Source organism: Penicillium cataractarum (genome assembly GCF_028827025.1).
Source record: "Penicillium cataractarum strain IBT 29864 chromosome Unknown utg000009l, whole genome shotgun sequence".
Classification (NCBI taxonomy): domain Eukaryota; kingdom Fungi; phylum Ascomycota; class Eurotiomycetes; order Eurotiales; family Aspergillaceae; genus Penicillium; species Penicillium cataractarum.
The window spans coordinates 4,176,841-4,201,217 of NW_026622745.1; the positions used below are offsets into that span (position 1 = coordinate 4,176,841).

Genomic DNA, 24,377 nt, shown 5'->3' on the forward strand with positions numbered 1-24,377 from the left:
GCGTTACTATAGCGGTGAAACGGAAAGGACATTGGCTAATAAACTTACTGAGTCGTGGTCATGATCTCTTGGATATCAGATATGGCATAAACTTGGGCCACTGTATAGGCAAACCCCGTGGTGAACCCAATTCCAATTGCACCCATCATAGTGCGAGGTACAACTCTTTCCGGGTTGCTAGATTCCTCGGCCATATGCATGGCGCCATCGAGGCCATTGTACATGTAGCAAGATGTCGAAAGACCGATGAGAAAACATACGCCGTCTGGCCAACCAGTATAGTTCAAGAACGTGTTCCAGACGAACTCGTGAGATTCCTTCGGGTTGCCTCTTACAAGGAGGAGAATGAAACACGCCAAAAATAGGGCGATTGTCAGGATAACTTCGTAAACAGTTAGGTCAAGAAACTGGTTTAGGGGACTTCTGTTGATACAGACACGCAAGATTATGTGTCCAAGGGTTCTTTTTCAGGATAAAGGCGTTGTATAGCATTGCAAGGAGCGCAAATCCTTGGTAGACAAAGAAAACGTGCCAGGGTCGAGGCACAAAATCCGAGAGGCTCGTAGATACCAAAGCCAGGAGTTGCTGAGCCGCAATACTGGTGACAGAAACCCCAATAACGAGCCAAGAGAAAAGCGCCAATAGCCCACAAGTATATGACACCCCTCGTCTCCATCTCTCTGGGGCGAGAATAGAGGCGAAGTGATATTGCCCACCTGCTGTTGGGTAAACGGCTGCTAACTCTGCCATTGATGCTGCTATTGCAAAGTAGGCTGTAGTGGTAACGAGGATTGAGTAGATAAGGGTGGCTGGTCCTCCAGCCAGGAGTGCTAGCTGAAGGCTCCCGGCAATACCAGCCCAACTATTACATATCACAAAAGCCAGGCAAAGCAAAGTGATGCCGTTCAGTTGTTTCTTTACCTGGCCAGGAGTAGAGTTCCCCATCTTTGGTTGCGAGGTTGAATGAGTATTCCGCTCGAGAATTTCGGAAGGTTTCTGCATTAGTAGATACTGCATAGATACTGCAACTTTCGTAGAGTGGCAATAAGGCGTTGCAACGATGTTATATCGGCATACGCTCACCATTCATTTTATATTTTGTCTTAACGGCGACTCTTATACTTCATATGTTCGTGGGAAGCAGTGAACCACAGGTAAAAAGATAAAGTACAACCTCGGTACAGTTTTATTATCAGCTCTCACCCGATACTTGCCACCTCGGAAGCTTCCCCAATGACCATCATTAAAGGTAGGAAATCCTTGCGAGAAGAAGGGATGGCAGAAACTCAAATTACGTGGAACGCGGGGTTAAGCAAAGCGGCCGTGGATTAACAAACCATTTCGGTACTGACTTTTGATCAAACGTCCAGGCCACATGGAACACAAAAGCCAATCAAACTTATTTGGTCCGTATCTTGAGAGACGGTGTTCAAATCGAGCCATTTCCTCTTATCAATTGGGCTGAGAAGAACATTGTCAGAAGGCTCTTTATCAGGGACGACAGGGCATAACTGGAACGTAGGTGAAGATAGGATCGACGTTCTTATCAACTCCCAGTAGTAATAAATTAAAAATTCAACAATACGGAGCAGAGTGAACTCCAGGTGTTCCAATCTTAGTGTGCCAGTTTACTGGGATTCGGGCTTCGGGTGTCGGATTTGGCTCATCAATGAGGCCCATTGCTTGACTATCATGGCTCCCGCGTCGTCCCCATAATGCCATAATGGGCCATTATTTTGGATCTAAAATGCAGGGTCAACCGTACTTGAGGTCCTATATCCACATGCTACTCTTGACGATTGGCCGCTCCATAGAGTTATCAAGTTTGTGGATATGATATTCTTGTTCCACGGGAGTCGGGCCTCGGTGCTCATGATCTTCCCTTCACGGTTGTCGGAGAGAAAGGTTGTCTTGATCTCACTCGGAACAACCATCTGCCCGATTATTCTTGAAGCTCCGATACTCCCGAGCCAATTAAGTTCAGTGGTTAAAAAAAAGGACATATTTTTCCCTCAAAATTAAGAATAAGCCAAATCTAAAGAGGATCAATTGAATACGACGGCATGTGACATACCCATCTGTATCTCATGATTACAGTAAGTTTGGGAAGGAATAATGCTACAATTCACGGAGTAACCTAGTTCAGGCTACACTGAACTCTAAAAGTCAGATATAAAGGTAAGTACATATAGATGATATGATAACCAATAAGAGGGTCCTGTAAGTATGTCGTCAAAGCTTTACGACCGATGCCCGGCATATGATAAGGTCTGTGTCGATATCACGAGACAATTCTACCAATAGCACTCAGATCCATATGGCCAATTTCCAGTCAGATTGGCGACTTCAACTTGCATGAGAGGGATCTCGCACTGAAGTATAAATAGTGCCACATTGACATTATACTTCGCCCCAACTTGAAGCTCATTCCTCGATCGTCTCCGAGTCATGGCACGTCTGCTACTCCCAAGTATGAGCACCGAAGGTTTACTGTCAGTTTTAATACTGTTATTTTCTCTGTGGGGCGTTGGGTCTTTTAGTCATCCGACCGACAGTACTGGGAGTGCGTATAGCCATGAGAAGCGAGCCAGTAAGCATGGAAGCACGTTCCTTGTCGGCGTGGGAAAGGCCGATATCACTGGGTGAGAGGTTTATGCTACCTTGAACGAGGTCATAACTAATGAGCTGCGACGATCAGTGCTGTGGTCCAGATCCCTTTTGCAGGCTATGGACAGCTCAATCAGACAGGAACCGGTCTCCGTCAGAGAATTTATGCTCGGTCATTTGTTTTTGCCGATCCTGCCAATGCCACTAATTCATTCATTTATGTGGTACTCGATGCTCAATCAGGTGATACTGCTGTTCGACATGGCATTCTTCAAGGACTTCAAACCCTTGGAGGGAAATATAGGAATTATGGAGAACATAACGTCGCAGTATGTGGCACGCACCAACACTCAGGGCCGGGGGGATGGATGAATTACTTGCTTCCCCAGATAGCAACACTCGGTTCTGATAAGCAGACCTATACCGCAATTGTTGAGGTAGCTCTTCTTTCGATCCAAAGAGCATATGACAGTCTTGCACCCAGCACAATCAGCGTCGGTACCATCGATATTCCCGATGGAAATATCAACCGCAGTCCATATTCTTACTTAGCAAACCCAGCGACTGAACGAGCCGAATACACTTCTGATACGGATACAACAATGACACTCCTGACGTTCGATCGCCTCTCGGATGGTAGGACCACTGGAGTATTGTCATTTTTCTCCGTGCATGGCACCTCTCTCTATAATAACAACACGCTCGTTACAGGAGACAACAAGGGAGTTGCAGCCTATCTCTTTGAGAGAGGTGTTACGAATGATACCCGATTCGCTGATAATTTTGTCGCTGGGTTTTCACAGTCAAGCGTTGGAGACTTGAGCCCCAATGTGTTGGGTCCATTTTGTGAAGATACGGGATTACCCTGTGACTTCAAAACCAGCACATGCAATGGCCGCACTGAGCTTTGTCAAGGGCGTGGTCCTTACTTCGGTGAAGCTGACGACGGAGCCAAGAGTGCATTTGAGATGGGCCGTCGCCAATACAACGCCGCATTTCAGCTATATGGGCAGATGGCATCCGGTTCAGGGGTGCTGCTCGCTGGAGAATCATCAGTGGCGTCTTACCATACGTACCAAAACATGTCGGGGTACGAATTCATTTCTCCGTTCAATGGAAGTCTTCAATCAACGTGTTATGCTGCCTTGGGTACTTCATTTGCAGGAGGAACCAGTGATGGACCGGGGGCCTTTGATTTTACTCAGAATAATACGTCTCCCAATCCCTTTTGGCAGGTAGTGCGGACTGGTCTTCACCAGCCAGGGCCAGCACAGATTCATTGTCAATATCCAAAACAGATCTTGTTTGATGTTGGGGCCATGAACGAGCCTTATGCTTGGGCTCCTGATATTGTTGATGTTCAAGCCCTTCGTCTTGGCCAACTGCTGGTCATAGTTTCTCCAAGTGAGATAACTACTATGTCCGGACGTCGATGGAAAAGCGCCATTGCGGACGCGGCCGGAAGTGTTCTATCCATTTCAGATCCTATTATTGTTCTAGCATCTCCAGCAGACTCATACGCACACTACGTCACAACAGAGGAAGAATACACCGTGCAGCGTTATGAAGGAGCATCAACCCTTTACGGACCCAACCAGCTGGCGGCATATGTGAACCTTAGTCTGACATATCTGCCATATCTGGGAATCCCCAATGCGGTCGCACAATTACCCAAACTTCCTGAAGGCCCCAAGCCTCCGGTTACCACGAATTATTCTCTCTCATTCATCCCTGCTGTCGTTTTTGACAGACCGATTCTTGGACATTCGTTTGGAGATGTTCTATCTTCTTCGCCGAATTATTTCTACTCGGTGGGAGATTACGTTTCAGCCACCTTTGTTGGGGCTAACCCGCGCAATGACCTGCGCTTGGAAAAAACGTATGCAGCAGTGGAAATGAATAATGACGGTATTTGGGAAGTTGTGCGCACTGACGCGGACTGGAACCTGACCTTTGAATGGAACCAAACAAACGTACTGCTAGGTACGAGTCAAGTGAGCTTGACCTGGCAAATTGAGGATTCATACTATCTTTCAGGCTGGGACAAGGCTCTACAAAGTGGAATTTATCGTCTGCATTATTATGGAGAGTCTAAAGATCTGTTTGGGACCATCTCCTCGTTTGAGGGAGTGGGACCCGAGTTTAGCCTTCGAATCTAGTCAGGTCAACTTTAGGGTCAGAGTGTGTATTGTTTCAATTCAGATACAATTTATTCTCTGCGGGGGTTTATATGTACGATTCTGAATACAATTTCTGAATTAATTGGAACTCGATGCAATGGATCAATCTGAAGTTGGGAAGAAATCAATGCCAAGCACGGGACCTCCAAAGAGATCCATAATCTCCAGACCGGGGGTGAGCCTGCCATCTCCAAACATAGAGCTATTATGGAATAAGTATGAAGGGTTCTGGGATATATCATTGGTCATCGAGTGAGAGGCAACCTAACCGGAGATTTTAATGTTAAATAATAAGATAGATCTCCAACGTTCTGGGGCAAATCTAACCTTCGAGGGACTCTGGCTATGTGCAAATGAACTTGTGCCATAAGTTTCAGATACGGATTGTTCAACGGCTGTATCCATGTCACTGACGTCGTTGCTGATATTGTTGGCGTGAGCAGCTGGCAGAGAAGAGTGAAACGTGCGCGCGATGGACGCAAATTGTATTAGCATAGAGCCTGGTAAATACCCGCCGGTAGCGTACTCAAGAGCGCTAAAATAGCCCGTGACACTTTCAAGTAAGACAAGACTGCTGCCAGCATCCACATGAGCCGGATTATGAATAATAAAGTCGAACAAGATAAACAGTGCCGTCATAGGCATGTAGACAATAAGACTGAACATATCAGTAAACACAGTCAAGCAGAAAACAGGAAACAACTTACAAAAAAGGGGTCGATGGTTCTTGGTAAATGGCTCGTGTGGCATCAATCACAGCACGTGCTGAGTTCATCATATTAATGATGGTCGACTGAGATTGAGATGTAGTATGATCGCGAGTAACATGAAGCTTCAGACGGTGAAGAGCGATTTTGAGCTCGTGATAGTGGTAGTGGACTCGAAGAGCTGCGAGCATTCCACATGGATGGGAGAAGGCTTGTGGTCTTAACTTCGTGCCAGGTTGAAACTGACGAGGAATCGCTTGTCTTTGCTGCTCCAGAAGCCTTTCTAGTTCGTCAATATTAACGAGATATGCAGCCGTTGACTTGTTAGTTGCACTTATGGAGAACAAGTCGGTAAATATGCGCGAATAGAGTCTTGCAAACCGTATTGCAGTAAGAAACCAGTCAAAATCGCCTAAAACTGACTCTTGGATAGTGGGTACGGGTGACCCAATGTCACAATCTACGATAAACTGTTGCAAATGTCAGCTATGTAGATGGAAGGAAACATTAATCTTACCGAGGTAGTACCGTGATGAAAAGTCACGGTTTTCTCAATGTAGTATACCACCCAGAAGACTCGGCTACGGGCTGCAGCGTCGCTGCTGGCAGACAATTTATGTAAAAATGCTCGTTGCGCAACCCGCGCCGCCTCGGATATTATTTTTCCTTGGATCTGCGTGCCGGATAAATTGAGACAGAAGAGAGCCTGTTGCAGTTATTACCTTTTGCACTATTTACAGGCAGGAGTAAACCTACCATGGCTGTGATCGACTAGACAGAGTTAGTCCTGGTAGACGACTTTGATAATGCACAAGTAAAGAAAAGTTATATGCATATTGCTTACCTGAACCTCAAGAAGCTCTGTGTTTAGCAACAAGATTCTCGGGTAAAGATCAAGTGCCACCTTGAAAAGACTCCAGGCTTCACCCTCGCCAGGTGTGAATGAGCCTCCATCGTCAAATTCGCAGCCTAAAGCTAATACAGTATGATATAAAGCTGTCCACGCCAGTTCATTGGCATGACCAGCCTCCGAGGTCGGGGCAAACGCTCTGGCCTCGAATTCGTCACGGTCCAGGAATGGATACAACGGGTGGATATTTTCGAAATAAACTAATTTTGATTTCAGGTTCAGTACCGGCGTAGAATTTTGGATAGGTAGTGGCATACTATTGATCAGATGGCGTGCTCTTTGAGGCGATAATCTCGGAACATCACCAGATTGGTTCCATATACTGGATGGACCAAGGTTGCGATGGAGGACTTCCACACGAGACTTCACCATGCCTGATATTTGTGCAACAAGTGATTTAAGTCCATCGTGACCTAATCGTGCTGAAAGATCATCTAATCGCAGGTCGGAGAAGAAACTCATACTCGAGCTTGCCACTAGGACCAAGTTAGGGAACACGCCACACAGCAAGTTATAATTTTCTCTATAACGAACAATAATTGTCGTTGGCCTTTTATTCAATTGTAAGTTTCAAGCCATGCAAAAGTTTGATCCGTAAAACTCACTCCTAAGAGAAATGAAGCATTCTGGGTGCGTCCAGTTGACTGTCGAATTTCAAGCAACTGGTCCACATAAAGAGGGTGAGATAAAGTATTTAGAACCAGGTTTGGAATCTGTGAGACGTCCGGATTATTCCCCCCATCTTCTTCTATAAGCCTTTCGGAGAACGAGGCAGTTGACAATGGCGTTGGTACTTCAACCTGGTTGATTTCCTCTCGTGAGGGGCGGTTAGTGGGTGAATAATGTCTTGTGTTGTAATCATGAGACTTGTATCTCCTCTTCAGGGGGCTATAGACGCAGTTTTCTCTATTTTTCTGTCGGAGAATATTAGGTACTTTCTTTCCAATCTTTTCGTACCACATACACGGCAGTTCGCACACGGTCCCACGGGGTCCGATGGTCCTACAAGCAATGTTCAGCTTTCAAAGTGAGTAAAGGTATTGCATAAAAAGGCATACTATGACACTTAACCTTGCGTGCCTTACAGGTATCGCAAACATGCGAGAGCCGTGAATGGAGCATATTCAGTGTGGATTTTAGTGAGCGGGGAGTTGAAGCTCGGGAGTCGAAGTTCGGGAGTCGCTTTTGCGTGACGAAATGACTAACGGACGGAACTCGGAGGCCGATAACTTCCAGTCTGTGGTTCCTTCGGTATGTGTCGGAAGTCACGCTTGATCTTGCACTTGACCTTAACGCTGACGGTATTCGCAGCCAGCCTGTCTATATCCGTGTCCCTTGATGGAATCGACGGTTGAAAGCGGTAGACCAGCAGCTGAATCCTCAAGATATGAAAAGGCTAGTAATAATGTGGAATCAAAACGTTGTTGAAAATTGCTGACTAATACATGTATGTCTCCAATCTGAGCCTATATTTCTGAATCGTGATGCACTCTAAACTTTATACAACGTATCCAAAAATCCTTCCGCAAATTGAGAGACCGCATTCATATCCGCAATGCTTCCCCCTACTCCGTAGAGCACCGCGCTCTTTCCACTCGGACGTACGCTTTGCTCCCCCTTCTCTTTCCGCTCTTCAATTCGAAGCAATATCTCCGTGATAACCTCAATCAAATCAGATAGGAGGTCATCAACGGCTTTAGCCGTGGGCATAGTGAATGCACAATGAATTGCAGGTGGAGACTGCAAAGCATTCAGGTGCCACCCTCTAGCATCCATAGCATCAGCGATGTCGTACGTCTCGATTTCGCCGTTCTTGCTTGTGAAGGCGATGACACTAGCCAAGGGATGTCCAATAATCCCAATATGAGACTTCAAGACTGGGTCGGTGAGTATAGTAGTCTCAAATTTCTTCGCAGCTCCCACAATCTGCCGGCAGCTATTAATATAGCCAGCCTCCCCCATTTTCATAAGTGTAGCCCAGGCTCCTGCGATCAAAGAACCAGGTCGAGATCCCGCCATAGATGGTGAAGCATACGCACCACCTGACCAATCAGGAAACAGGAAGTATTGATAGTTTCGGTAGGATCGATTGCGATACAACAAAACGGAACTGCCCTTCGGAGCAAAGGCATATTTGTGGGTGTCAACGCTGATACTGGTGACACCGGGTTGTCGGAAATCAAAGCCACCCTCTTTTTCGTACGGGGATGGGAAACCCGACTTTTTCAAGAAGGCAACAATAAGCGATCCCAAACAACAATCAACATGTAGTGGAATGCCATATTCAGTTGCCAATCGTGAAATCTCTGGGATATCATCGATAATGCCGTGCGGGTAGTTTGGTGCAGACGCAGCTAGGAGCACCGTGTTTCGATTGATCAGTCGGCGAATCTCGGGAACAGATGCTTGGTATTCAGGAGCCGGACATGAAACCAGGTGCAACTTGATTTTGAAATACTTGGCAGCCTTGTGAAATGCCGCATGAGCGGTACTTGGAATGATCCTGATTAATTAGCACTGTAGTCCAAACAGATACACAAACGATGACATACATCTCCGGACTTATGATACCGCGCTCAGCTGCTGCCTTCTCCCGAGCTGCTAGGCATGCCATAATGATAGATTCTGTGCCACCGCTTGTTGTTACGCCTGCGCCATCTTCGGGCCCATTAAAGGCAGTTAGGATCTGAATCGCCTATTAGTTACCAGCCAAAAGATTGTACAATATTCACATACCATTGCCACTATTTCCGCTTCCATCTTTCTGACTCCTGGAAAGACATCCGGATGAATGGGATTTGAGACGCTGAATTTGCCGATAGCTTTAGTTTGCATCTCTAGCAGCTCGTTGCCCCCGTGATACACTGCACCGCTGACTCGACCGTCCTCCCATCTCGTATGGTCCAAGTTGCGAAGGTCCTCCAATTCCGCCTCAATTTTCTCGAAATCCCATCCCTCTTTAGGAAGAGACAAGTTCTTCTTGGAATCAGGACCTTGAATAGCCAGTTTCTGTGCCATCGCATTTGATATTGCCTCCGTGTCTTTATCACCCCTTTTCAAAACGCGTGGATTTGCCCGCCCGCGCCATGACTCCAGGGTATTTGTCAACATTCCTGCAATACCGTGACGAGTTATACTCTCATAGACTGTGTATACGCTCCGTATGACAAAAATAACACAGACTAGTCGAGAAAAGATGTCGACGTTTGACGCTCCGCTTCCTTGTCCTAGGAACAACCCCAACGACTTTGTGATTCGATTAAGCGAAGACATAGCACCTTGCAACTTGCAAAAGAATTAGACATGTGATAGTCAAAGTCAAGGCCAGGGAAGGAATCTAGAAATATCACTTCCCCTTGGCTTGGCCTCTAGCCTTTTATATAGATCCGCATATGGGGATAGCATCGTGATAACATCGCCGCATCTTGCCAGCCCTTCGTGACATCCGAGAGCCGAGAACCGAGCCAAGTAGCACCACCAATAGTATCCACATCCGAAGACCGAGATAGAAAACCCCAACTATTTACAACAGTGAAGTTTCGGATAAACGAGCTATTACGTAGCTCCAGATAGGTACCGCTCATCACAAAGATTTCCTGACTTTCATCGCTCTGTCCATTTCAAATTCCGTGCATTCAGAGTTGACCGCAAGCCAAGATGCCTTTCTCCCACCACTCTCACTCGGGAGAGTTCTGCCCTAGTCATGCCCAAAACACTTTGGATCAAGTCATTCAGGCAGCTATAGAGCAAGGCATGGAAGTTTTCTGCTTGAGCGAGCATATGCCACGCTCTGAAGGTGACCTATATGAAGAAGAAGTAAGTCTCACTGACATCTAAGCATTCAATGTGGGTTTTTTTTTACCATTATGTTTTGTTTTAGATCCAAGCCGGCGTAACTTCAGCATCTCTGGTTAGCAATGAGGCAAGGTACTTCATGACGGCGGTTCAGCTACGAGAAAAATATGCCTCACAAATCAAGATTCTCATAGGATTTGAGTCAGAATGGATCCAGGGCAGCGTCTCACTAAAGCTCATATCCGATTCGCTGTCTAGGTATCCTTTCGAATTCTTTGTTGGATCGGTGCATCACCTCCATGGGGTCCCCATCGACTGGAGTCGAGCTCTATACTCAAAGGCGCGAGAAGTCTCCGGCGGAACAGACGAGCGTGCGTTTGAGGACTATTTTGATGTTCATTACGAGATGTTGCAGAACTTAAGGCCTCCAATAGTAGGCCATTTTGATCTAATTCGGCTTTATTGTGATGATCCAAATTTATCCAGTGGGGGACTTCAGAAATGGGCAGGTGTCTGGCAGAGGGTGAAGAGAAATCTCAAGTATATTTCGATCTACGGGGGGCTTTTGGAACTGAATTCAGCTGCCCTGCGGAAAGGACTCGAGATGCCATACCCGGCTGGAGAAATTTGTCAGGTATGATTTCGTCGTCAATCTGAGTTGTGTTGGGATATCTAATCTAACAGCAAACCAGGAGTTTCTCTCCATGGATGGCCGATTCTGCCTTTCTGACGACAGCCATGGAGTCGCTCAAGTTGGGGCAAAGTACCACGAGATGTTCAAATACGTCCAAGAGCAAGGAATCCAAAATCTATACTTCTTGGATCTGGCCCCTGCCGGTACGACCGAAGGGCTAGATCCACGATTTCCGCGCACGTTGGTGAAATGTCGTTCTCTGGCAGAGGTGAAAGAGATGGAATTCTGGAAGCGGTAGATGTATTTAGCAGTACTTGTAGAACCCTAATTCTCCAATTCGGATTACCGAAGGCTCGTGGAATCGATGTCATCCAGTGCGGAAGCCCCAGAACTGAGAAAGTAACTTCGTCCCGAGGTCCCTTCGTATCTCGGGGCTCGGTCATAGATAGTGTCGACCAAATCCCCACTTTGCCACCTCTCGATAACTATATATTGTTTTAGGTATGGTATGCCGCAGTCAGATACTACGTCTCCATGACCACCATGCAAAAAATGAAGTATATGACTGAGGAAGCGATCTGCCAAACCACCCTGCACGTGGAATCAGCGACATTAGAGCTGGGTGAGAATGGACTCACGATTAGACAAAGGCAAAGTATGACTTCATCATTCAAGAGTAAGCCCATAATGAGATATAGCGAAGAGCTAACATTCCATAGAACAATTTGCCCGTCAAAAATCAATTGAAGTCCGGTACTTCCATGTGCTTTGGGCTCAGGCAACTACAGAGCAATTGACGATCCACTATGCAGCAGAGCGGCACAAAACGTTAAATGCGGCAAAGAGAGTGTTTCAGCTACTTGACCAGGGCACTTCCTCTCCTCGATTACAAGCCTGGATCCAGTTGCTTCTGGACTGCGCCTACGGCGAAGCAAAAGCACGGAAGCATCTGAAGATTTATTTGAACCCGTTTTCAGGCAAAGGCTCCGCTATAAAATTGTACCATCGATATGCAGAACCTCTTTTTGAAGCAGCCCAATGCCGTATAGACCTACACGAAACTCGTTATTCCGGCCATGCTAGTCGGCTAGTCAGGGAAGACCATGAGATTGATTCATGGGATGCCATAGTGTGTTGCTCAGGCGATGGTCTACCATACGAAATCATCAACGGCATCGCGCAAAGAGACGACGCTGGTCACATTTTAAGAAATGTCCCTATTGTTCAGCTCCCTGGAGGTTCGGGGAACGCAATGTGCGTCAACATGTTCAAGACAACCAGCTTTTCCCATGCCGCGCTCTATACGCTTAAGGGTATTCGGCAACCAATAGATCTTATGTCCGTCACTCAAGGCGACAAACGGTATATTTCGTTTCTGTCACAGAATGTCGGATTATTAGCCGAGTGCGATCTTGATACTGAGAGCATGCGATTTCTGGGCGGCAAAAGATTTGCAGTCGGATTCCTCCAACGCCTTTTCAACCCTCCCGTGTAAGGGTGTGACCTCGCAGTCTACAATTCCACTAGCCAACATTCCACAGACGCTCATTCTGATCGCCTTGGCAGCCAGATCAACGGAGAAAATTTGCACGGGTTACCCGACTTACGATTTGGGTCCGTGAATGACAGTCTGCCGGATAGCTGGAAGCGCGAGCATCACCCAACATTGGGTGTCTTTTTTGCAGGTCAATTCCCATTCGTGGATGCCAAATCCAAGGTATTTCCTGACGCAAGACCTGATGATGGACTGGTGGATATCATAATTGTGGATTCTGGAATTGGTACTTGGAGACTTTTGCAATTGTTCAAGAGAGTACCGGAAGGCAATCACTTGGCAATGCACGAGGTTCATCACCGGAAAGTATCAGCCTACCGGGTCGTTCCTGTCAGGACTCACGGTGCCTTTAGTATAGATGGAGAGAGGTCTTCCTTCCAGCCATTTCAAGTTGAGGTTCATCCGCAGCTGGGTATGACACTGGCCACGCCAGCTGGAGTCGAAGAGCGATATCGCAGTCGCTGATTGGTCCTGTATGTAGTATAGTTCAGAAGTAGGCTTGGCTCTATGTTCTAATTTCCAAGGGACTATGTGTCCAATGTTAGACGGCTTTAAAGGCCGTTGACGTAAAGAAGTCGATCAGCATGTCGGCTCTCGACGAACCAGGGCTGAAAGCGGTTGCTGCCCAACGCTAGCTGGTGACGGTTGAAATCCGAGGAGAGGATAAGACAAGCGTTCCCGTTGTCGCCTTTAACCATATCCATTGAATTGCAATTTGAGTAAGTATATCCAGGGAGCGCAATTTACTCCGCAACAAGGTTAGCAGATAGGTATATACGCCAGACTGACCTAAACCATACAAGGTAAGGTATCCTAAGGTTGCTACCTTGATCTACGTAAGAGCTTCATATCGACAGACGACTACTTTCAATGCTCGTTGAAGTTTATATTAGAAGATGGGGTTTGTGTTTCCATTACCCTACACCTAGCCCACATTACCTATATATTATGATTAGATTTCTGTAAAGTCACCGTTGAACAGACTGAATTGGTATATCTATGAAAAACAAAAGTAGATGGGAATATCATTAAGTAACGCCATGATGCAATCGAGTGTATGTCCCTGTACAGATGGTTTCGCCCAGTTGCAGCTCTGTCGCTACAACTACACCCACACATGCTCCCCGCTCCATTACTCCAGTATATCACCGCATCACCGGTGGCCGGCCCTCCTTATTCCATCGCACACGACTCTGCACCCACTCGACGGCAGCCTGCACGCCCGATCCAAGAAGCGCGCTGACCGGCAGCACGCGGCTATCTCGAACGCCGCTCCCCGTCTCTCCCTCGAAAACTTTCCTCACAAAGCCCTCTTTGATGCGAACGACTTCGACACAATCTTCGCGATCCTGCTTGTTGGCCAGAATGAGGATCGGAACACCTGCCACGTCGGCACTCTGCAGCACTGACTCTAGAACTTGTCGACACTCGTCTAAACGTCCGAAATCACTCCCCGGCGCATTAATACCGACTGTGAGTTCGGAGAATTGCTCGCCTGTACCGATACTCCCTCGCGTCGGACCTGATACGGAGCTCGGGCGTCGACTGGAGGCGGATGGAAGTCGGGTGATATCTGGATCTTGGCCTACGTCGGCGCTGTCGACCACGAAGATGATCGCGTGGCAGCTCGAGTAGTAGCTTTGCCAGAGACCGCGCATGGAGATTTGACCGCCTACATCCCAGATCTTCAGGTTCATATCTGATAAGGAGATGGTTGCGACATTCTGGCCGACGGTGGGGACGGTCTTGCCCGGGTTCGGCGCAGGGGTGCCTTCTGGACGGGGTTGGTAGAGGGCTTTTATTTGGGAGAGGAGGGTGGTTTTGCCGGCGTTATCTAGGCCGAGGAGGAGGACGGAGTACTCTGCGATTGCGATGGGTCAGCGAGGAGCCTCGGGGTAAGTACGTAACTTGCGCTATGGGATGGCGCTTACCTTCTTTGCTGGTCGCGTACGTATACAGCGACTTGGCCAGGTGATACATGATCGCAAGATCAAGACCGATGCGACCGAGGTAGTCAAGCCGAGAGAATCATGGGAGAAGGAAGCATGTAAGAGCTCCGGAGGATCTGGAGGCTCCGCGGCGCTCGGAGTCGGAGTTGCGATCTGCGACGCAATCCCCAGCCTCATTGCCGCATTAGGAAAGTAGGGCTTAGGGCTGGAGGAGGGGCAGAAGTATGTATAGTAGTCTATCCATGTCCTTAACTAAGAATGAGTAGTTTTATTGGCATAGTACTTTGTTATTCGTTAGAGAATTAAGGAATGAACAGTAATATTCTAGGAATGAATTACGACTCATTCAAATTGTTCAGTGGATGGAGATGAAGTACCTAGAGTAAGGTTGTAACATACCTCGGATACCTATTCTTACACAGGGATTAAGCCTCGTCTTTGAATGTATACATTTTGGCCCCGTATACTAATAATACTCGTATCTGGTTATTATCCATCATATAGGGATTCCCGTCTATTGTACTTTCCTACTGAAGAAGACTTAGAATTGATCATCCTAAGTACATGCCGGTACATGCCTCTGTTGGTAGAGTCGACTGCAACACCATAATTGCTTAGTTCGGCCTTCAATTGGTCTTAAAGCTTACTGATTCCGTCATTCCCCCAGGATATGATTCTATAGTTCTTAATTCATCAACTGCCAGCTACAATTGGCCCCTGGGCGATCGAGGCTCCGCCCGGACGGGCACTTGCATTGCCGAAATGCAGATTCCTCTAAACTTGACCTCTTCTTCTTGGAAAGCATGAAAGTGATTCAAGTTCAACTCCAGTCACAAAAAAAAGCAAAGTCAAACCCTGGAAGAAGTACCAATGACCGCGAAGAGCTTCCAGTCTCGTACCAGATTCCCCACTTTGGCGTTTGTCAGCAGCATGATTATTGATCCATTCCCCGGAATTCTCTGGGAGGACTTCTCCGAAAATTAAACGCCCCCGCCGCATCGATGGACTACACTTTCTTTCCTTCTTCATGGCCGTTCCTGGCTCTGCTGGTCCTGGCCTTCGACTGACAACTGATCTCCTACCGAGGAGTCTCATTTTGAATCATATCGGATGAGGCTGTCGTGACTGTAAATTATCTTTTTTTTTCCTCGTTGCATGACTTCAGAATGCCCCGCGCGGGTTGATGCAGCGTTGGAGGCCCCGCCGTCCTCAATGGAGACCGACACTGTCATCGTCGGTAAGATCTCATATTGGATCATTTACTTTGATCATCCGATACCCTGTCGAGTCAAGAATCTGGCTAATCCTCAGCCTTTAACCAGGCAATGGGCCGTCGTCCATGATCCTGTCATACATTCTTCATGGTCACATTCCGTTCTACTCGCGGAACCCCCCGCATCCAGATTCTCTGCTCGATTCCAAGTTGCAGAACAACCCCAACCTACTAAATGCCGACGTCGACGCGCTTACCGCGCATTTCGCGGCTTCTCGGTTATCCTACTCTACCCAGGCTCTACCAGTGAATGTCCTGCTGGATACCCTGGTGCGACCGAGCGTCGATGTCGATGAATCCGGCTCCACGTCAAATATCGAGTGGCGGCATGTGCCTGAAAAGGCCGTCTCCCACCTCGTATTCGGCGACGCGCCTCGTCCGGGAGGTCAATGGACCGAGGATCCTCACGGGGCGAGCTGGGATATTCAGACTTTGAGTTATGCGGCCATGTTATCCTTGCCGGGCTACTCGTTTGCCGATCATCACCGACAGGCAACTGGTCAGGATCTACCACCATTTACCCGACCGACCAGACGTGAGATTGCCGACTACTTCCAGGCTTACCCCGCAGCCGTCCATGTCGATGATGTCTTTCGATGTGGTGAACAACTGAGTGGCATCTCCCGCACCGCGGACGGGTTCTTTATACAATCTCACAACCTCCACTGCAAGCGATTGGTGCTCGCAAGTGGCATTTTCTCCGAGATTCTTCCACCTCCACCCATGCTACAACCACTACTTCAAACACAGATCACGCCGGATGTACCTTTACTGGTAATTGGGTCTGGATTTTCTGGCGCGGACGCTATCATTTCTGCATCAAAGAACCAGAAGATTTTGCATGTCTTCAAATGGTCTCCCGAAGATCGCCCGTCACCACTTCGGGGTTGTCATCAACAGGCATACCCAGAATATGCGGGTGTATATCGATTAATGAAGAGGGCTGCCCTTGCAGCCGCATCAGAAGGTAAAAGCCAGCGGCCAAAATACCGCCGTGGCACTTCGACAGGCTTTTTGGAAAGCCGCAATTGGGACGAAGTGTATGAGGGGTTGTCCAATGTTGAAATCATTGATGTGAAGACGAAAGATGACATGGCCGAGGTCACCTTCCGTCGACAGGACGGTTCCACCTTCTCACGGCCCGTCCGGGGCCTCGTGTACGCAGCTGGTCGGCGAGGTACTCTGTCCTATCTCGACTCACAACTTCGCACGGAGGTACTAGGCCATGACAAGGTGAACAACGTAGCCATCTCAGGCCAAACACTCCGGGCGAAAGCACTTGAAGATTTGGAAGTCGCCCCGGATGTCTATATCATCGGTAGTCTGACGGGCGATTCACTAGTCCGCTTTGCATACGGCGGCTGCGTGGCGACCGCAGGGCATCTACTGGGTAGCAAGGACGGTGAGCGAGAATCACGAAGCATATGTAGCAGCGTGGTCTCAACAAGACCGCAATCCGCATCACTACAAGTGATGAATGGAATGGACGGTCATCATATCTACCCAGCCAATGGGACTGATTTGACTCGAGAGGATACCTTGAGCAAAGTCTCTACGGCCCCCGCACCGACGACTGTACAGAGCTGGTGGACAACGATAGTGCATTTGTGGAGGGACTTGACACAATAGCATGGTCACATGTTGATATCATGGCTTATATCTTGTATCTGTATCTAAGTTTACAATTTTGCATTTGGCTGTCTACCTTTCCTTTTTCTCATTTCCATCCCTTATACCATCCAGGTGTCTCCCCACAGCCAAATTGCCCCTATGGTCTAGTGGTATCTACACTTTCGAATATCCTCGCGACACTACCCTTTTCTCATTCCATAGAATCTAGACACTATTCGCACATTACATTAACCCACCATCAAATCAAGTCCAATCACCCCTCTTTAATCAACTCAGACAACGTAACAACCCGATACCCCCTTCGCCGTAACTCAGGCAAAACCACCCCCAGCATGGGCACCGTCCACTCCCTCCGATCATGACAAACAATAATACTCCCAGGCCTAACCATACTAAGAATATGCTTCGCATTGAGTTTGGCAAATGGCACCTGCGGATCATGAGGATAAACATCCCCCAGGGCTAACCGATACCCCAACCCCTTAACGAGCGCGCGCATGCGGGAACTGAAAAAGCCTGAGCCGGGACGAAAGAACCAATTCTCGGGTCCGTCTTGGCCGGTTTCACGATAGGCCTCTCGAATCATACCTTCCACGGTGGAGATTTGTTCTGCGAGGGCCGCGTCGCTTAGCCCGCGTGACGGTTCGTCGTGCATGGCGTGATTGGCGAGTTCATTGCCATGGCGGATTAGATTGGAGAGATCGTGTTCGTGGCCTGGTACTTGGGAGCCGATTATGAAGAATGTTGCTGTTGCGTTGTGTGATTGGAGGAGTTCCTGGATGGCGGGTGTATGTGTCGAGGGGGCGTCGTCGATGGTTAACGCGATGACTTTTTGGGTGGTTAGGTGGTGGAATAGCACGTCCGGCCAGCGGCGTTGGAGGTATTTGATGAGTGTGTGGGGAGGTTTATAGATTATATATAGAGGGCATAGCAGACAGCATGTGTAGAGGATGCTGGATATCATGGCGAGGTGATTATGAAAGGAAGATGTAGATTCGATCGCGTTGGTGTTCAGGGCCGAAGTAGTAGCCCCGTAGCCCCACTCGATAGGAGGCGATGAAGTATACAAATACAGCCAGACTGAAAATGCTATGATGGGGCATTGAGAGAAAATTTCATCGATAACTACTGGAAAATTACTTCCATGGATACAAGGGCAGTGGATACGAGGTAGTATGTTTACTGTGGAGTGAATTGGGATATTCTCGTGTGTTTGGAGCATCTTTGTAGTTTCTTGTCCTAGAGACAACCATCCTGGAAACGAAATCTCCATCCTCCCCGTTTGCCCCCTAGTTCACCAGTTCCTCGAAAATATTGACAGTGTCATCGTGGCCACCATTCAGCGCCAAATCCCACGGGAATTGCCCGTGCCAATTCCGCACGAAGGGGTCGGCCCCGGCATCGAGTAGAAGCTGGACTGCTTCCAAGAAACCATACTCAGCGGCGAAATGAAGGGGAGTTCCTCCGCAGGACGCTCTGAGGGACATATTGGCACCGGCCTCGAGTAATAGGCTAACGCTTGAAGGGCAGTCGGTTTGAACTGCGACATGTAGTGCAGATATGTCCTCTGCCCCTTGGTGAGAAACTGGAGCTCCATGTTGTATCAGGTACTTCATCACATCCAGATGCCCATTGTTCGTCGCAATGTAGAGCGCGGTATACCCGTGTCTACCTGGCCCTGCTCTTGAAAAATCCTTGTAACTTTCATAGAAGACGTCTGCTCCGGCCTGCACTAGTAATTTCACCATCTCTAGGTGGCCTTTTTCAGTTTCTTTGTAGAGCATAGAAATGTCAGATTCTTCAAAGCCATGTGCCTCGGGTGAGATACCTGCACCAAGCAGAAGGCCAACGATCTCGGTATTTCCATGATCAACAGCCTTGGACAGAGCCAATCGTAGGTTCTCATGGAGGATGGGGTCAGAGGGAGATGTATCGATCCCGGAGTTGATGACTTTTCGAACAAGATCATAGTTTCGGTCGTGGACTGCAATGTAAAGGGTCGAAGCTTGACTGAGGGCCCGGGGGAAATTACTCAGAGTTAGGTGATGGCCACCACGCCATGCTGTCGCTAGCGCCAGTGTCTGCAAATACGGGGGAGTTTAAACCCGTGCTCCAGGAGGATCTTCACCACAGAAGAGCTTCCAAACCGAATAGCTTCAAATAACGCATAGCTTCCATTATCCGGGTTCACCCAACCCAAATGGGCAAGATATTCAACCAATGCAGTATTGCTCCCGCGAGCAGCAGCCTCCAGAAGCATGTCCTTGGTGTCGTTGTCCGTGGACTCGGAGATATCAAGGCCTGCATGACAAAGGGCCCGTAAGATTTTAAGACTTCCACCATGGCCCAGTGCCTTGAGTAACAAGTCATCGTCATTGGAAATGCGCAGGCCGGACCCAAGCAACTCTTGGACCGTTGATAGAGACCTTTTTTTGACTGCCATCCACAATGCTTCACGTCTCGCGCCTTCGTACCAGTCTCCATGCGATAGAAGAAGCTTCACCACTTTCGGTCGCCCTGATGACGCACCTGCGTAAAGGGAATGATTGTAGAATTGAAAATCGGCGTCGATGAGTTGCTGGAGGACGGCCGTCCGGCCGTTTTTAGCTGCAATGGACATGGCAGCCAAAAATCGCGGTCTTTTGGAAATACGACTGAGGAGTAACGCAACGGTTGTGACATGCCCACTTCTAGAGGCCCAGTCCAGTGCAGTTGTGCGGCGCTTGCGCGCTTGCAAAAGGGGGTCAGCGCCGGCGTCGAGGAGGATTCGGACGATACGATCCGCTCCATGATGAGCAGCATTGTGCAAGGGTGTCAACCCTCGGTAGTCCCGTACGTTTATCTCTGCTCCAGTGGAGATGAGAAACTCGACCACAGATTCGTGCCCACGCCGGGCAGCTACAGCCAACGGGGTGACTCCATCGTGATTCTTAACGTTGACATCCAGTCCTTTAGAGTTGATGTATTCAATCAAGCGTTGATCTCCTCTGTGAGCAGCGAAATGCATAATCGTGTTGCCATCCCGGGTTGTCTGCTTTCCGAATTCTGATCTGGGGAGGACTGTCTCGAGACCATGGATGCTCTGGATGAGCCGATAACACGCATCAGGCTCTAAGTGCTTCACGATCAGGATGAATAGCTCGGTTGGGAGGTGTTTGGTCTTCATATTGCTGAGCTTTGGGTCGATTTCGGTGAAGAGACTGATCGGGGGTGGGTGAGATCCTGAGGAGCACAGACGACGACGGATGTCGGAAATGTGAAGCAGAGAGAGGCAGAGGAAGAGGGATAAGAGAACTGAGATAATGGAGATTTCGATGGAAAGAGAGATGTCGGTGGAAAGAGAGATGTCGATGGAAAGAGAGGAAATAGAAAAAGATCGAGGAAGAGGAAGGAAAAGAAAGAGTCGGAGGAGATGGAGAGAGAAGAAAGGACCCGGGGTAAACAAACACCTGAGAAACGAATGCTCTGGGCAGTGGAGATAAAAGTGCAACAAGAGACGAGAGCTTCCTCAAAGTGACAAATAAATCTTCCGGAACTCTTTACAGAACTATGGCGGTCCATCTAAAACCACACTACCGACACAATTTCCAGATGGTCAATGATATGTTGAAACTCCATGCAATGTTTTCAAGACTAACAACGCCTAGGGTATATACTACATACATGATGACAACTAGCCCATAATCTGCAACTGATCCTCCGGAGGCCAGCGCACCTGTGCAAAGCTAAGACAGCGTTTGATACTCTGCAAGTATTTCCGCGTAGCCTCGTCACTGAGGATGTGGGCTTGTTGATCGCTTTGGTGTAGCTTTTCGCGAGCAGATCGTTCGTGAATACCAACCATGGTCACACCGATGGGCCAGGCACTGTAGATACATTAGTATATCGTTCCTAATTCATGGACAGCTCGGGGAGGAATCAACTTACGCTTTTCCAATGCTCACTCGAAGATAGGCATCATTAGCGTCGACGTATCTCCGTTGCTGGGCTTTGTGCACGATCTCAACAATCGGTTCCAACAGTCCATCCTCCAAGTCTCCTTTCTCAAACCGGCGGAAGAGCGGCTTCATGTTCTCTCGAGACTGAACCATGGCATTATATGCCTGCTTTCCTTGGAAGCTTTGTCGTACGGTCACATCACGCTTGGCCAATGCCAGCTCCCATTCGGACAAAACCATATTGAAGTAGGATGCCAGTTGTCGGAACAGGAACTGTCGTCCATCCTGATCCTTTGGAGGTTTGGCTTCAATAATCATCTGGCTACCGGGAACGGGCTCCAGAATCGTGGGGATCGGGCCATCCGACAGCTTCTGCAACGTAGCAGCGCGCTTCACCAACCGGCGGTACCGACGGAGTCGAGCACGATGGTTCTCGCCGAACATCCGAGCAGGCTCATCGAGCTCCCGGAGCTTCTTGATAAGTTCCTCCTCGTCGATATCCTCTTCATCTGCATCTTCGCTGGCAGGTGTCTCGCCGTCGCTCTTGGCTGGTAATTCGGGTAGACCCAGTCTCCGTCGCCTCTCGCGTTCCTTTTTATCTTCTTCCTCTTCCTTTCTTTTCTTGGATTCTTCTGCAAGCCTGCGCTTCTTCTCCTCTCGCTCCAGTTTTCGCTCTGCTTCTTCCTCCTCGAGCTTGCGTTTCGTACTTAGGCGCTCTTCGCGTTCGCGCTGTAACCGTTCCTGCTCCTCGTTGTATGCTGCGACACGCGCGGCTTCGAGTTCTCCACGGCGCAAATACTTCTTTGATGGTTCGGCGGGTGTATCTTTCTCTTTGCTTGCCGCAGATGCTTTGGAGGTGGCCGGGCCTTTGGCCTTGGAGATCTCTTTGGACATGAGCGCGGCGAAATCCATGGTGGCGATGGCTGCGGGACGCAGACTTCCTTCAATTTGTGGGCAGATTCTGGTCTCGTCGATCAAACTGTAAAGGATCGAGAGATATTCGAGAATTGTAGATCGGCTGTGGTGAATGCGTGGGTGTTAAAGTTGACGTTGGCAGAGCGGAAAGAATGTTCGAAGCTAAAGGAACCGCCAACCGCCGCAAGCTTCGACGGCCGCATTTGGGGTTTTCTCCATTTCACCTCCACTCTCCAAGCTCCCACCCTCTTTCTTTCAACAGCACTCGACTCATCTTCTTCAAAGCTCACCTCCCAGACCTTTGGCGCAAATTGTGAATCTTATCAGCCTTGGTCGTCACGACAATTAAACCTCTTCCGACCTTTCTCCAGACACGCGACTTCGCCCTGTTGCCATGGCCAACTCCTCAAGAGAAGGCACCAAGCCTCAAATCAATCGCCAAACGACGACACCCTTTCACCTAAAACTCTTCTATCGTGTCAATTCCTTCCACTCCATTTCCGACTACAGCATCCCCGCTCCCTCTCGCCGCGGCGGTCCCGTCAGCGGTCCTAATGCCATCCGCGCACCCTCCCCTCCACCAGCTGCTGCACCACTCCCTCCACACCTTGAAATCTACACATGGCAATCATGCACACTCCGCGAACTCTCACAGCTTCTCACCTCCGCTCTCCCCACATTACTCCCCGACCCGCCCGTGGGCACTCGCCTCTGCTTCCGTCTAATCTACCCCGACGCGCGAAGCGCAGCTATGATGGGTCCCGATGCGCGTGGCCGATACTTGAGCAGAGACTTGGGGAGTGTGATCGTTGGACCGAGGGATAGTCCGTACCGCGGGGATGAAGATGCAGACGATCACGCAGAGGCACGACCTCGCGCAGGACCAATGCGCTTCCAGGGCTCCGATGCAGACAAGGCTTTGCAAGATGCTCGCTTCATTATCGGTGACTACATTGAATGTGCCATATTGCCGCCCCTGGAGGATGGTTCGGTTGCGCCAATGCTCCGCAGTACTCCCGGTCCACCACCGCCGGTAGGAGGCGGCATGCGCGCATTCCGAGACAACGGGTACGGAGGACGAGGTGGTCGAGGTGGTCCCCGTGGAGGGGATCGTGGTGGGCCTCCTGCTCTTCCTGCGGGCGATTGGAAACGAGGGGAGAGACTACCAGATGGAGGCCATCGAGGCGGAGGTCGCCGGGGTTGGGCCCCATACTGAACGTTGGTTGAATATCAAGGATAGGATTCGAGGAGCAAATCGAAATGCCGTTATCTCAAAGGTTGAGATATGGATACCCGCTTCACAGCACTAATGTATTATTAGTCGGCTTTAAGGTCAATAAAAACATCATCAAATCATGCATGATTCTGTGCCTTTCTCTATCGCTACTGCGTCATACGTATTTAGCACTTGACGCGTGACACGAAGTGGGCACCGGGATTGGAAACAGAAGAAAATCAATGCGGTATATGCTCGTAGTAAGGTACATAGCCCAAGAGCGAGGGGCGCCAGTAAAAAAGTAAAACTGCGGTTTTCGCTTCCATCCTCTCGCGATTCCGAGTAGTGGTCAACCCGGAATGTCTTGGATATACATTCATGTATCGCCACTGCATCTCGGGAATCGCCTTCAATCAATTCAAATCATCGACCACCTCTCTACCACTCGGCAATGGTGTCGCCCTTGCGCTTGCCACGGAGCTCGTACTTGCCCTGTGAATAGTCAGTACTGTTCTCGTCTTCTGAAGTGCTCCCGTCATGACATCCGTCGTGGGAAAATGCTACATACCTCGGTCTTGTAGGCGACCCAAGTCAGCGCACCGGGGATAGCGAGCATGTAGACGAAGGACAGCCAGGCATGGCGCGGGGTCCAGCGGAAGTACTTGTAGCGGTTGGCGTTGAGTTCTGTCGGGTCAGTCAGTCATTGCTCAATGGAGTTCGCTCTGCGACCGGGAAGCAGAGGGACAGGCCCCTCTCTCTTCCAGGAGAGATCCCGGATATGCAGCGCAGGGGTTGTCTCGTGGGTGCTCGTGTTCGGGGCGCAGGAGTTGAAGATGGTGGGTTGGGGATCATGTACCGTAGTATTTCTGGAGGGCCGGGTCAAGGACCAGGGCTGGTCAATTGGTTAGCAGCTGACATTTCTCGGGCCTTCAAGGCTATTAGACTGGAAGGACTTACACTTGCTGGGGCCAGCCATGATTGCGATGGAACTCGAAGCGTAGACACAGCGCCGTTCCTGTCTGGAGCCGGAAGGTGAAGTGAGGTGGAGTGTCATGTGACCCAAGAT

General features: G+C 49.0%; 13 protein-coding genes across 13 annotated transcripts; 5 read left to right on the plus strand and 8 right to left on the minus strand.

Moving 5' to 3' along the window:
* Nucleotides 1-44: 44 nt before the first annotated feature.
* On the minus strand, nucleotides 45-945 carry N7496_012118 (uncharacterized protein; the record flags this gene model as incomplete). Its single annotated transcript, XM_056705031.1, has 2 exons — nucleotides 45-382; nucleotides 438-945. 2 exons carry the CDS (start codon nucleotides 943-945, stop codon nucleotides 45-47), a joined length of 846 nt encoding a protein of 281 aa, XP_056550991.1.
* A 1,527-nt stretch (nucleotides 946-2,472) lies between these two features.
* N7496_012119 (neutral/alkaline ceramidase) lies at nucleotides 2,473-4,766 on the plus strand (the record flags this gene model as incomplete). Its single annotated transcript, XM_056705032.1, has 4 exons — nucleotides 2,473-2,642; nucleotides 2,699-2,936; nucleotides 2,997-3,243; nucleotides 3,319-4,766. The coding sequence occupies 4 exons, from the start codon at nucleotides 2,473-2,475 to the stop codon at nucleotides 4,764-4,766; spliced, it is 2,103 nt and encodes a 700-aa protein (XP_056550992.1).
* A 123-nt stretch (nucleotides 4,767-4,889) lies between these two features.
* N7496_012120 (fungal specific transcription factor domain-containing protein) lies at nucleotides 4,890-6,927 on the minus strand (the record flags this gene model as incomplete). The annotated part of the gene is made up of 5 exons (XM_056705033.1): nucleotides 6,339-6,927; nucleotides 6,012-6,200; nucleotides 5,495-5,964; nucleotides 5,115-5,445; nucleotides 4,890-5,051 (listed from the first exon to the last, which is right to left on the minus strand). The coding sequence occupies exons 1-5, from the start codon at nucleotides 6,864-6,866 to the stop codon at nucleotides 4,890-4,892; spliced, it is 1,680 nt and encodes a 559-aa protein (XP_056550993.1). The 5' UTR covers nucleotides 6,867-6,927.
* Nucleotides 6,928-7,895: 968 nt separating this feature from the next.
* N7496_012121 (pyridoxal phosphate-dependent transferase) lies at nucleotides 7,896-9,422 on the minus strand (the record flags this gene model as incomplete). The annotated part of the gene is made up of 3 exons (XM_056705034.1): nucleotides 7,896-8,907; nucleotides 8,957-9,099; nucleotides 9,141-9,422. The coding sequence occupies 3 exons, from the start codon at nucleotides 9,420-9,422 to the stop codon at nucleotides 7,896-7,898; spliced, it is 1,437 nt and encodes a 478-aa protein (XP_056550994.1).
* Nucleotides 9,423-10,061: 639 nt separating this feature from the next.
* Nucleotides 10,062-11,131, plus strand: N7496_012122 (histidinol-phosphatase; the record flags this gene model as incomplete). Its single annotated transcript, XM_056705035.1, has 3 exons — nucleotides 10,062-10,220; nucleotides 10,285-10,833; nucleotides 10,892-11,131. The coding sequence occupies 3 exons, from the start codon at nucleotides 10,062-10,064 to the stop codon at nucleotides 11,129-11,131; spliced, it is 948 nt and encodes a 315-aa protein (XP_056550995.1).
* A 254-nt stretch (nucleotides 11,132-11,385) lies between these two features.
* N7496_012123 (ATP-NAD kinase-like domain-containing protein) lies at nucleotides 11,386-12,853 on the plus strand (the record flags this gene model as incomplete). Its single annotated transcript, XM_056705036.1, has 3 exons — nucleotides 11,386-11,488; nucleotides 11,553-12,324; nucleotides 12,400-12,853. The coding sequence occupies 3 exons, from the start codon at nucleotides 11,386-11,388 to the stop codon at nucleotides 12,851-12,853; spliced, it is 1,329 nt and encodes a 442-aa protein (XP_056550996.1).
* Nucleotides 12,854-13,533: 680 nt separating this feature from the next.
* N7496_012124 (ADP-ribosylation factor family protein) lies at nucleotides 13,534-14,368 on the minus strand (the record flags this gene model as incomplete). Its single annotated transcript, XM_056705037.1, has 2 exons — nucleotides 13,534-14,249; nucleotides 14,320-14,368. The coding sequence occupies 2 exons, from the start codon at nucleotides 14,366-14,368 to the stop codon at nucleotides 13,534-13,536; spliced, it is 765 nt and encodes a 254-aa protein (XP_056550997.1).
* A 1,181-nt stretch (nucleotides 14,369-15,549) lies between these two features.
* N7496_012125 (uncharacterized protein) lies at nucleotides 15,550-17,239 on the plus strand (the record flags this gene model as incomplete). Its single annotated transcript, XM_056705038.1, has 2 exons — nucleotides 15,550-15,574; nucleotides 15,660-17,239. The coding sequence occupies 2 exons, from the start codon at nucleotides 15,550-15,552 to the stop codon at nucleotides 17,237-17,239; spliced, it is 1,605 nt and encodes a 534-aa protein (XP_056550998.1).
* A 256-nt stretch (nucleotides 17,240-17,495) lies between these two features.
* On the minus strand, nucleotides 17,496-18,206 carry N7496_012126 (chitin deacetylase CDA4; the record flags this gene model as incomplete). Its single annotated transcript, XM_056705039.1, has 1 exon — nucleotides 17,496-18,206. One exon carries the CDS (start codon nucleotides 18,204-18,206, stop codon nucleotides 17,496-17,498), a length of 711 nt encoding a protein of 236 aa, XP_056550999.1.
* Nucleotides 18,207-18,531: 325 nt separating this feature from the next.
* N7496_012127 (ankyrin repeat domain-containing protein) lies at nucleotides 18,532-20,408 on the minus strand (the record flags this gene model as incomplete). The annotated part of the gene is made up of 2 exons (XM_056705040.1): nucleotides 18,532-19,226; nucleotides 19,334-20,408. 2 exons carry the CDS (start codon nucleotides 20,406-20,408, stop codon nucleotides 18,532-18,534), a joined length of 1,770 nt encoding a protein of 589 aa, XP_056551000.1.
* A 507-nt stretch (nucleotides 20,409-20,915) lies between these two features.
* Nucleotides 20,916-22,092, minus strand: N7496_012128 (mRNA splicing protein PRP18; the record flags this gene model as incomplete). Its single annotated transcript, XM_056705041.1, has 2 exons — nucleotides 20,916-21,108; nucleotides 21,170-22,092. 2 exons carry the CDS (start codon nucleotides 22,090-22,092, stop codon nucleotides 20,916-20,918), a joined length of 1,116 nt encoding a protein of 371 aa, XP_056551001.1.
* A 397-nt stretch (nucleotides 22,093-22,489) lies between these two features.
* On the plus strand, nucleotides 22,490-23,311 carry N7496_012129 (SAP18 family protein; the record flags this gene model as incomplete). The annotated part of the gene is made up of 1 exon (XM_056705042.1): nucleotides 22,490-23,311. One exon carries the CDS (start codon nucleotides 22,490-22,492, stop codon nucleotides 23,309-23,311), a length of 822 nt encoding a protein of 273 aa, XP_056551002.1.
* A 438-nt stretch (nucleotides 23,312-23,749) lies between these two features.
* N7496_012130 (uncharacterized protein) lies at nucleotides 23,750-24,287 on the minus strand (the record flags this gene model as incomplete). Its single annotated transcript, XM_056705043.1, has 4 exons — nucleotides 23,750-23,803; nucleotides 23,880-23,995; nucleotides 24,168-24,203; nucleotides 24,269-24,287. The coding sequence occupies 4 exons, from the start codon at nucleotides 24,285-24,287 to the stop codon at nucleotides 23,750-23,752; spliced, it is 225 nt and encodes a 74-aa protein (XP_056551003.1).
* Nucleotides 24,288-24,377: the final 90 nt, after the last annotated feature.